The sequence below is a fragment of the Trichosurus vulpecula genome, chromosome 2 (assembly GCF_011100635.1).
Source record: "Trichosurus vulpecula isolate mTriVul1 chromosome 2, mTriVul1.pri, whole genome shotgun sequence".
Classification (NCBI taxonomy): Eukaryota; Metazoa; Chordata; class Mammalia; order Diprotodontia; family Phalangeridae; genus Trichosurus; species Trichosurus vulpecula.
Window position 1 is genome coordinate 415,349,281 of NC_050574.1, and position 11,412 is coordinate 415,360,692.

Here is an 11,412-nt window from a genome sequence, read left to right on the forward strand (position 1 = left end):
AATGCTTGTTGACTGATTGAAGTCTACATAGATCATGAAGACATGACTCTTTTAGAAAAGAAATTTAAAATCTTTTCAGGAGCAGGAGTTCTATTACTATGCTTCTGAATTCTCTTCTATCTCATTCCATCTATTTTATCCTATATACAAAAGTCATGGAAAATTCTAAACTGTGACATTTTTATCTGGGCACCCTAAGGAATCAATCAAAGGTATTCTCAGAGGGGTACCTAACAAGATAACTGCTTCATTAAAATTGTTTGTAAAATAAGAGTTTGTGGCTTTGAGTGAGGGGTCTCATATGAATAAAGTAGTACCTACCTCACAGGATTATTGTGAAGACCACATGAGACAACATATATGAAGCTTTGTAGATATAGCTTTAGTGCTATATCAATATATTTTGGCTTCTCAGAAGTCTTTTTCATTTAGTTTTATATTCTAGGCTCTATTAATGAAAGTTGAAGTTGCTAGATACACGACACCAGATAGTTTGTATTTCTAGCTCTTTTGTTCCAAAATTGAGTGAGTTTTGAGAAAGTTATTTGACTTCTCTGGGGCTCAGTTTCCAAATCTGTGAAATGGTCTCTAAACTCCCTTCCAGCTATAGTATGCTATGCTTTCTGTGAGTTCAGAGGATTTAAATTGGAGACTTAGGAAATCTGGCAAGAAAAAGGATTTGAACTGAGACTGGCAGGATGAGGAGGATTCAAATAGGTAACAGAAATAAGGGCATTTCTGCTAAGTGGAATGATACATGAAGACAAAAACACAAAGTATGTCGAATGATGTATTCCTCAATTTGTAGGAATAGTCCTTTTGTAATAGAGTAATGATAGATAAGATTAGAAAAACTTTTTGTGGACAGATTCAGGGCAGTGACCTTGTATAAATGATCTTTCAGGAAAATAATGTGATGGACTTATGCAGGATACATTGAAGAGAGGAATGACTAAAGCAAGAAGGAAGATTCTTCTTTGTGAGTTCAAATCAGGCTTCAGACACGTACTAGCTGTATGACCCTGGGGAAGTCACTTAACCCTGTTTCCCCCAGTTTCCTTGTTTGTAAAATGATCTGGAGAAGGAAATGACAAACCACACCCGTATCTTTGACAAGAAAACCCTCAATGGGGTCACCAAGAGTCAGACATGGCTGAAGAACAATTGAATATTAAAAACAACTGAGTATTATAGGCATGAAATTTTAAGGATCAAAACTAGAATAGGGGCAAAGGGGATGTAACCCAGGAACCTAAAGGTGAAAAAAGCTATTTGAGGGGTCATAAAGAGAAAGAAATGAAAGTAATATTTTTGATATTATGGATGAAAAAGTTAAAACTCTTGTCAGAGACAACTTGATCAGATGGCCAGTGGTACTAAAATGTAGAAGAAAATATGCTATCAGATGTAAAACTGAAAGGCAACCTTAAAAAAACCACCATATGCTACAAGAAAGTAGGTTTCAGTTCTTTCACTAGTTACTTTTACGATCTCTTGAAAATTAATTAATAAATGAAAAATTAATTAATAAAATAAAGGTGAACCACACGGTCTCCAGGGTCCCTTCTAGTTCTAAAAATGAGATGATTATGTGAAGTATTGCTTCTATTTTCAGAGTCCTAAAATCTCCCTGTGTTTTAGTGTTGGCTTCTCTTAGTGGAAATTATACTAGTGCTTTAGTCTATTTCGATTTCTTTTTAATCCTTATAAAAGAAAAGAGATTGTAAGATGACCTTAAGAACTCAAGCTAAGAGAAACACATGCAGATGGTGCCAATGTTAAGATTACTTTTGGAGGGTGAGTAATTTGACTACTGCATTTTTTTTACTAATTTGACATCATGGGATACATTGATAAGTAAAATATTCTGCCTCACTTTTTTATTGTCAAATCACTACCTCTTTAACAACAAAGATCATCCCTTATGTTCAATCATTGCATTCCTCAATGCCTACATTCATTTCTCCAATCCTAGCTTTTTTTCATTCCTAATCTATATTACTATAGTTCCTTAAAGCAATAACTAGACTGGGCACCTTTAGGTTCCCATCCTTGGGACCTGCTGTTTCTCTTCTTTATAGTCAGCATACTGAAAAAATATTTTCTTCAGTACAATAACTGTTACACAGCTGGCAGAGAGGGGGAAAATTAACAGAAAAAAGAAACTTCATAGGGTAACACAGGCAAATAAAATGAGAAAAAATTTAAAAATCAATAACTTGTCCGAGGAGGCACTGTTTGGTTTAGAGATATTGATTTACTGGATAAAAAATACAAAACTGTACCTTTGACCTAAAGCCTCTAAAAAAAACAGAAAAAACCTCAAAATATGTCATTAAATAATTTTAAATCACAGAAATAATAGAATAAAAGTAACTCCACAACTACACATTACACTACCTTTCTATGCAGACAATGGTCAGTCTTAAATGGAAACTTGTTTAAGTAAAATTATCACTAAAACATCACTAAATTAGTCATAAATTATTGCATATGGCATCACAAAATCTTAGTGCAAATTTAATTTTTAAAGGCTTTTGGTTTCTAGATTGAATTATCATTAAGATGCCAAGTAGAGTAATAGCAGAAAAGGGTCAGGGAAAGCAACCTTATTAGGTCCATATTTTTGAAGCCCCGCATAGTTTAGCACTGGCCTGCCTTAACACAATACATGCTAAAGACTCACATTCCTGCCATTACATTAGGAACAAGAAAATTGAAGCCCAAATGACAATTTGTTTTTAACAACCTGTAGGAACTCTGGCAGGGGAGAGTGAGGTCAAAAGGGGAGAATGAGAGATAAGATATCTGTTGCCTTCTAAGGCACATCTGCCTTCCTCAGAACTTTGTCCATGATACTATGGCACACATATCCACTTGCCTTTAAAAAAATAAAAATAGATCTTAAACCACAGCTGTAAGACTGGGTAATATACTATGTAACTTAGTAGATTCTACAAACTAGTATTCATATGCTCTGTGTGCAGTTCAGTTAAAAGTATGTTTGACAGGATGGCAAAGAATTCAGTTGTACAAACAACATGTCAAAGAACTATAGAGAATTTGTCAAAAAAAGTCTTTAAAGAGAAAATAGCACCTTATTTTGATAAATGCCTTAATTTTATAGCAATTGTTATTACCAAGTGAGGCATTTTGAAATGAAGACCAATTACATAGCAATATAAATTAGTTATATCCTTATTTAACATTCAATTAAGCTATTAAAGCTTACAATTGCACTAAGACTTTTGGTACACCCTCTAGCTCTATTTGGGGGTAAGGAGGTAAGGGGATTTTTTGGGTATAGGCCTGTGATTTAGTTGGTATAAATACTCCACAGAATGGAAGTTCCCTCCACTGATGGTGCATGACCTCATCACCTCATACCTGGCCTATTGCAATAATCTGCTGGTTGCTTGGCATGCTACAAATTTCTAGATACTCCAGTCCACCTTCCATTCAGCTATTACAGTGATAGTGGTTTTTCCAAAGCATAAGTCTGACCACATCATCTCCCTCCTCTCCAATTCAATAAACTTCAGGGGCTTCCTATCACCTTGAGGATCAAATATAATATCCTCTGTTTGGCTTTCATAAGCTGTACCTTCCCCTGCCCCCATAAACACATACGAATGCACTTTTCCAGTCTACTTGCATCTTACACTATCACCTCATGTACCCAGCGATTTGAGGACAATGGCCTCTTTGCTGTTCTTCACACAAGACACTCCATCTCCCACTCTGAGCATTTTCAGTAACTGTCCCCTTCTTTCTGGAATACTCTCTCTTCACCTCCAAGCTTCCCCAGCTTCCCTCATGTCGCAGCTAAAATCTAACCTTCTACAGGAAGCCTCTCCCTATATACCTTAATTCAGTTACTATACCCATAAGCCAGAAAGAAAAGTTAGATTTAGTTATGTTTATGATTCTCTTCATTAATGCAAATAATATTTTTATATCTAGTCATACTCCCATTACTTGTAGTAGTGCCATGCTTTCTTAGGGCTTGGTTTGCCTCCAAATATCTAGTTCTTGCCTTTATGGTCCCAGAGGACCAAAGCATGTACGGGAAGTATTAGAAATAGCCCCAAAAGAAGCTTAAAAACTCAACCTATATAGACAGCAAGGCAGCTCAGTGCACAGAGCCATGGACGCCCAGTCAAGAAGATCTGAGTTCAACCATAGTCTCAGATTCTTACTAGTTATGTGATGTTGGGCAATTCATACTTAACCTCTGTCTGCATCAGTTTCCTCATCTATAAAATAGTCGTAATTATATCACCCGCCTCTCAACGTTATTGTGAGTATAAAAAGAGATATTTGCAAAGCACTTTGCAAACCTTAAAGTGCTATTATAAATACTGACTATTACTAAACCTCAACGACTTACCAGTCCCTGGCTAGCTAAGACTATATTTTCTTGGTCTGGCCACTCAACTGTATTCTACATGAATAGAAGAGTACCAATGTGGTATGAGCATCAATCATACACCGAGGTCAGAGTCTGCCTCAGTGAAGTTTAGGGTAAAAATCAAACTCCAGATGAGATGGGTTCTATCTTTCTATGAAGACATTAAGAATCTAATTCTGAGCTCTAGATTTGGCCATGGAGTCACAATGAGATGGAATACTCTCCAAAACAGTAGCTTCTTGTTTTGACTTCTTAGTATAAGAGCAGAGAGTTTGCTAAGGGAACTTGTCTGAAAGAGCTATAACCACTGGCCAGACCCATAAGTGAAATTTCAAGCCCTCCCATAAATAGCAAAAAGCCAAAGAAACACTGGATCATATGCAAGGGAGCGTGAAGACTTCATCAGATCAGAAGATGTTTATGGAGGAACAGATGAGAGCTAAGCAGTGTTGAGACCTGGGATGAGATATGATCAATCCACACATGCTCTATTTACACCTGCAGAGACCATGCTGCTACCCAGCTGCCTCCCATTGACCAGACAGGAAGCTGACCAGCCAGAGACAATGCAGGGAATTTCTCTAAGGTAACTAAGAAGTGCTTAACAGGTCTGTATAATCCAGATTTCCTCAAGGTCTATAAGTGACTTTTGAGAGACATAGTGAGACATTATGGAACACTGGCCAAGCATTACTAGAGTCCTTAGATGGTAACGTTGCCTATGTGATGAAAGCAGGCTGGCCTCAGTGCTACATCCCTCCATGTCTAAATAAAGAGAAATTTGTTTAGAGGTGGACAGATAGAGCACTAGGGCCGGCCAGCCTACTTTCATGGGTCAGTCTCAAAAGGCACATTTCCCAGATTTCTATGACATCCCATAACTCTGTGGGGGTAGAGAGGCAGCCAGCCCATGGGGTGAATGAGCAGGTGAGTCAATATACCAGGGGGAAGAGGAGTGGGCATGGTTCAGCAAATGCCCTTTTTCAAATGAGAAACGGAGCAGGTCATTCAAAAGTTAGTGCTAGAACTTCACGAGATCCACGGGTAAGGCAAGAAATTGTGGTCCGAGTTTGAGAATGATGGATATAAAAAAAAAGAATGGGGCAAGGAGTGTACAAAAAGAAAAGAATGAAGAGTAACACAGAACACATACACATACACACACAACAACAACAACAACAACAACAAAACTTTGGGCCAGGTTCTTGCAATTCTGATCCAAGATGCCTTTTAGGATACTATTAAGGAAACCAATGCTTATATTAACGTGTTACATTGTCCCTCTGAACTACAACATGCTCCCTTTAATAAAGAAGGGAATGAAAGGACTGAGAATGAGGAAGGGCAGAAGTTAATTTTCAAAATTAGAACAAGAAACTTTATGAGAAGGGTTTATTCTTTTGCTGGATGCCCATGTACTCACTTTTATGCTAAACAAATATGCAGAGTGAATAAACTCTTGACAGATGAGTTTCATTTGGAAAAGTTAGGAACATAATTTGAAGTATGCTCATGCTGCTTGGTAGTTCTACAATTTAGATACATATCCTTTTAATACGACATTGTAACGCATAACAATGTGATTTTCAACCAGTTGGAATTTTCTAGGATCTCCTACACACTCCTTTTGGTGACAGCTACAATACTTTGCTATGAAGTGTTTACCACTTTTCCTTAGGTTATTAGGACAAGGATTATATAGTTTACTAAAAAAAAAAAACCCAAAATTTCTTTTGTGATAAAATTGTCTTCAAGTGTTATTGCTAGGGACTATCTAATCAGGCCCTTTTCTCCATAGAGCTTGGCTTTCTTTAACATAGCTCTCTTAAACAAACATTAATCTGATAATACATATTTCTGTAACTTGGGAAAGAAACTGGGAAGCCATTTATTTTTAAATTTTCTAAGCCCATCTATGATGCTGACTTCATCAGTTGGGGTAATTTTCTTTGTGGCTGGGCCATTTTTTCCCCTTAAGGTCTCCATTTTATCATAACAAAAGGATAGATAAACCAGTAGTTATAATTGCCAATATTAGGATAGTTTGTCTTATTTTTAAAGCATACTTTGAAGCTAGATATTATCAAAATACTAATCGACTTTGTATCTAATTACCTCCCATGTGCCAGGGGATAATAAACTAATGAATCTCTAAATGTATGATATATAAACAGCAACTAATATTTCATTAATTATATAATTCCAGGTTTTTTATACTTAAACTGATATTTCTTGAGTTTGTTTCTTGGTATTATTTTTAGTTAAAATCAAGTTATTCTTCAGTATTTTGTTTCATTTCTGTAATTAATAAGGTTTCTATGAACAGCACAGCTATAGTAAAGCCCATTTAATTACAGTTTATTAAAACTCCTTAATTTATCTCAAACTGACAGTTTACAGTCCACAGGTGACAAGTTTTTTTTCAATTTTCAAAACAATGTGCTGTTATGAAAAATACCCATCTAAGAAATCTTTTCAGAAATTTTATTCCCTAGCATTAAATGGTGAGAACACCAAATACCAACTTCTGAACATAATGTTTTCATTCATTCCTATTCCAGATTTATTATATTACCTGGGAAGTATCCTTCAGGGATTTTAGTACAGTAATGTGGTAAAGGATAATGGTTTTACCGCCCACCCTTAGTTGTTTGTGTTGATGTCAACAACAAAAAGAAATACCACTAAGAATACTTTTGGAGTTGAGCATTTGCAGAATTATACAAGTGCCAGAGAGTTCCAAAAAAGTCAAAACATTTAGAAAATTCCTGAAAGTCTCTGCATATCTTAATTTCTGATGTGTTAATTGAAAGAAAACATCTATGTATTGTAAAATAATTTTCACAGATACTAAAAGTATGAACCACAATAGTAATTTAAATTTTGAAAAACAAAACGCAATAAGGCAAAATCCTTTTCTTATTTCTTGAAACACAAGGTCTTCTATAGACCAAAATACCTCTCCCCTCACTGTTCTGTCCAGACTTCATCAAGTGTTCTGAGCCCCAGACTATTAAAAGTGGCCACTAGGGGCTGCCTACTGCCAGTCACAATCTTACTTCCTACACTCACCAAGTAAGACCATTCAACTAGTATCTTGTTCCTAATAAACAGTCACCAGCTTGACTCACTGAAAGAATACAATCAGTCTCTTCCAGCAAATTAGCTCCCTAAAAATGTCCCAAAGGCGCGTTCGCAGAGCCCCCCTTCTTCTGGGGATGAGTAGCAGGAATTAAGAAACAAAGAGGCCGACCAATGTCCCTACCTCAGACTTCCACACAATGTAGGAATGACTGCTGCTGTTAGCTGGTGGCTGTAATTTCCTCTGCTGGAGCCATTTCCGAGGAGAAGAGAAGATGCTGTTGGTACTTCCACCTGGGGAGGTGAGGATGCCGGCAGTGGAAGAGGACCGTCCACTACTGGGCCCAGCTAGAAAGTAAGGCAGGTCCAAGGCCATATTCCTCTTGAGGGTGTTTCGTCCCAAGGCTGGTTCATAGTCAAAGTGGAAGCTGCTTGAGGGTGACTTCTCCTGGGGGGTACTGGGAGTTGAGAAAGACGAGCACAGAGGGCCAGGAGACGGCAACCCCCTTCGAACGGCACCCCTAGAAGAGGACACTGCGAGACACTCAGCTGAAGACAGTGAGGTACAGGGGCTGCTGCCCCCACTGCCTGCTCCCCTAACTCGGCCCAAAGTAACCCTGTTATGCATGGGCCCCCCAATATCCTCATCCTCCTCTGGTTCTCGGCCATAGTTGCGGATGATGGCAGGGTCTAGGCTGCGGGTCTGGCGCAATCTCCTTTTGGACAAACCCTTGCCAGAGGCAGCACTGGTCCCTGGAGAGGAACAGGAAAAGACACTGTTGAGGAGGCTTTGGGCTGACATCTCGATGTTGGTGTCTCTACTCTCTGAGAACACAAACTCTCTCGCCACACGAATCCTAAACTCTCCCCACCCCAGGTATACTGAGATGGTGAGCAGAAGGAAAAAACCCTGTGGCAGAGGCTAGCAGCCTCAGGCACTCGAGGGCAGAAATGGTAGTGGGGATCAGCGGCTTCTATCCTTTCCGGGCTACCGCCGCAGTGGCAGAGAACCCCGCAGCGTTGTCTAATTCCCCCAGCGGGGGCAGCGGCAGGAGGTTCATAACTAGCCCCAGAATAGGTTCACTGTCGGGCAGAGGCGCGGGCGGAGCCTGCTGCAGGGGGCTTCCAGAGTTCCCAAGGAAAAGGAACTGGGGAGTCCTGGGCGTCGTCGGGAAAAGCAACAACAGCTAACTAAGGCTGCTGCCGCAAGCTTTCCACCAAAGTAAAAGTTAAGAAGGAAAAAGGAGGAGGAGGAGGAGGGGGGGGGGGAGGAGGAGGAGGAGGAGAAGAAGGGTCGGAGGCGGCCACAGGAGTTCGTTCCCAGGGCTGCTGATCCCGCCAGCGCCACTCCCCCTCCCAGCGATGTCCTGGAGCCGCTGGCTCTCTGCAGCCCCGATGCACTTAAGCCTGTCTCCAACAAGCCCCTCCTCGTAGTGCAGTGGGAGTCTCAGGGGAGGGAGAGGGGGCTGCCCTGCCCAGTGCGCTGTGTGCATTCCTCCCTGTCCACTCCATCTGGAGACTGTAATGAGGTTCCTTTCCCTGGGTTTGACCTGGGCACTAATAAAGTTAGAGCGAGCTCTGCGTGCCGTGCAGCTCTGGTGACACAGAGGGGAGAGGGGACGCACCAGTCTCAGCCTCTGCTGAGCCCTGGGTCAGCCTCTAAAGCTGCGGAGCCTCGGCGGCTTCTCACAGAACTGAAGGAGAGCGCGCCAACTTTCCCTTGCTTCTGCCGAGTTTTTGACCGTAGAGTGCAGTGCACCCGAGGAGACCTACGAGAGGAGGGCAAGCAGTGAGAGTGAAACCGGGAGAGTTATTTACTTCACAGGGTTGGGGGTTTGCCAGGGATTGGAACAGGAATCACACTCTACAAGGAGAGAATGCCAAGGGGATCAGAGAGGACAAGCCAGTGCCAAATGCCGCACAAGATACCAATACTCTCTACCGAAGTCCGATTTAGCTACAGAGCAGGCGCAAAGCTCTTCATTTGTGCATGCTCAATAGCTAAGGTAAGTTTCTGCTGCGAGTGGCAGGATCTCGTATTGCACCACGGGAGAGGACTGCGTGCAGCTGGGGGCTGGGAGTGGGTAGAAAGCCAGAAAGTCAGCCTGGAGAGAGAGAAATAGAAGGAAGCAGAAGGTGGCCCAGAAGCCTACGGAGCAAAGACCTAGAGAAATGGGGGGGAGGGGAGTGCACAACTTGATAACCTCACGCTTCTGTAAAAGATAAGGAAAGCACATGTCTTCTTTCTCTGTTTTCCTTCTTCCAACCCAGAGAAGGGAGTCTGGGAGGATAGAGAACTGTTAGATTACTGGGGGTGTGTGGAAGCGTGTGGGTACGTCCGAACTGCCCATTTGTGTCAGGTGTAGACTTTGGAGTTATTTTCCCTCCCTTAAGATTAATCTACCAGATAATTATTTGTTGGTTTTAAAAGGGGTTGGGGGAGGAGAATACACGCTTATTATGTGCTTACTTATGTGAGGGGCACTATGCTAAGTGCCTTACAAATATTATCTCATTTGTTACAACAGTCTTGTTATCCCCGTTTTAAAGTGTGAACATAACACTAAAGTGTCATTATAACACGTAAGGATTAACTGTCTTATATCCCATCTCTTCCCTCCCTGAACTCTCCATTGGCTCTCTCATCCACTCCCGTGGCTTCAGTGATCAGCTCTAAAAGGTTTGACAACCAAACTCCAGCTCCTTACCTCTCTTCTGAGCTACCCCACTTTTCTAGCACTTTACTTACTGTCTCCTCCAACAGAACGCTAAACACGTCCTCCAAACCTCTACCCATCACCTTTCCTGCAAACATGCCCCTCTTCCTAATTTCTCTGTTTCTGTTAATGGCACCAACATTTCCCCGGTCGCACAACCTCAAAACCCTATGTCCTCTTTGACTCTTCCCTTTAATTCCCTTTGCATATCCAGTCGGTTGCTAAGTTCTGTGAATCCTTCCCGAAAAATATTTCTCCTGTCTCTTCCCCACACTCCATCCTTTCTCTCTCTCTCTCTCTCTCTCTCTCTCTCTCTCTCTCTCTCTCTCTCTCTCTCTCTCTCCCTCCCTCCCTCCTTACCTTTCTCTCCTTGCCTCCCCTCCAATTCATCCATCTCCTTCAGAGACAGGGCAAAGTAATGTTCCCTATGCACTGGTTTTATCAGGTCATTCCCCTCATCAAAAATCTCCAGTGGCTTCCTGTTGCCTACCAGATAAAAACTCCAGAGTCCAGTACTCTACTGGCTAGGCAAATTGGACTACCAGTTGTTTCCCATCTCCCCCGCCAGCTCCTCCCTTCTGTGCATTTTTCTGGCCAATCAATCAATCCACAAACACTTTTTCAGCACCTACAATATCACAATCCCAGTATTAGGTGGTGGGGATAAAAATGCAATAGCTAATACATTCTGAACACACACAAGAAGCAGAAAATTACAGCTGTAAACATGTAAAGAATTAGATCCACCATGGAGTAATGGATAAAAGAACCAGCCTTGAAGCCAGGACAAACTGAGTTCAAGTTGTATCTCTGTTCCATATTAGTTGTACAAGTCACAATCTCAGTACATTAGGCATCAAAAGGACTCTTTCCACAGTCTTCCTGATAAAATCCTCTTCCTCAGTGATTTAACTCAGGAGCCATCTCTTCCAAGAAACCTTCTCCAGTCCACCCTGAAATGAGTAAATTTCCTTTCCCTCACCAATTTTGCATCTCTGTTTGACGTACCCTCTACACTTAATCTCCTTCTAAATCAAATTATGATTGTGCACATGTGTCATCCTTCTTCCAGATTAGAAGTGTCAAACACTGGGGCCTGGCAACATTCCACAGTATAGCCCCAACCTGATTAAATGTATTTGGGAAATATTTTTTAAATAAATAAAACATTTTAAAGCTAAGTCAATATGCAGCCCATAGAGA

General features: G+C 41.0%; 1 protein-coding gene across 1 annotated transcript; it reads right to left on the bottom strand.

Moving 5' to 3' along the window:
- Nucleotides 1–7,643: 7,643 nt before the first annotated feature.
- On the bottom strand, nt 7,644–10,629 carry LOC118837283 (rho GTPase-activating protein 6-like). The gene is made up of 2 exons (XM_036744179.1): nt 10,570–10,629; nt 7,644–8,245 (listed from the first exon to the last, which is right to left on the bottom strand). Exons 1-2 carry the CDS (start codon nt 10,601–10,603, stop codon nt 7,644–7,646), a joined length of 636 nt encoding a protein of 211 aa, XP_036600074.1. The 5' UTR covers nt 10,604–10,629.
- Nucleotides 10,630–11,412: the final 783 nt, after the last annotated feature.

Bases quoted from the DNA above. Each gene is read 5' to 3' on its own strand.
- LOC118837283 (XM_036744179.1), bottom strand. From the start codon at position 10,603: ATGGATGAATTGGAGGGGAGGCAAGGAGAGAAAG. The intron at 8,246-10,569 runs GTAAGGAGGGAG...GTTCCTCTCCAG, and splicing joins GGGGAGGCAAGGAGAGAAAG to GGACCAGTGCTGCCTCTGGC.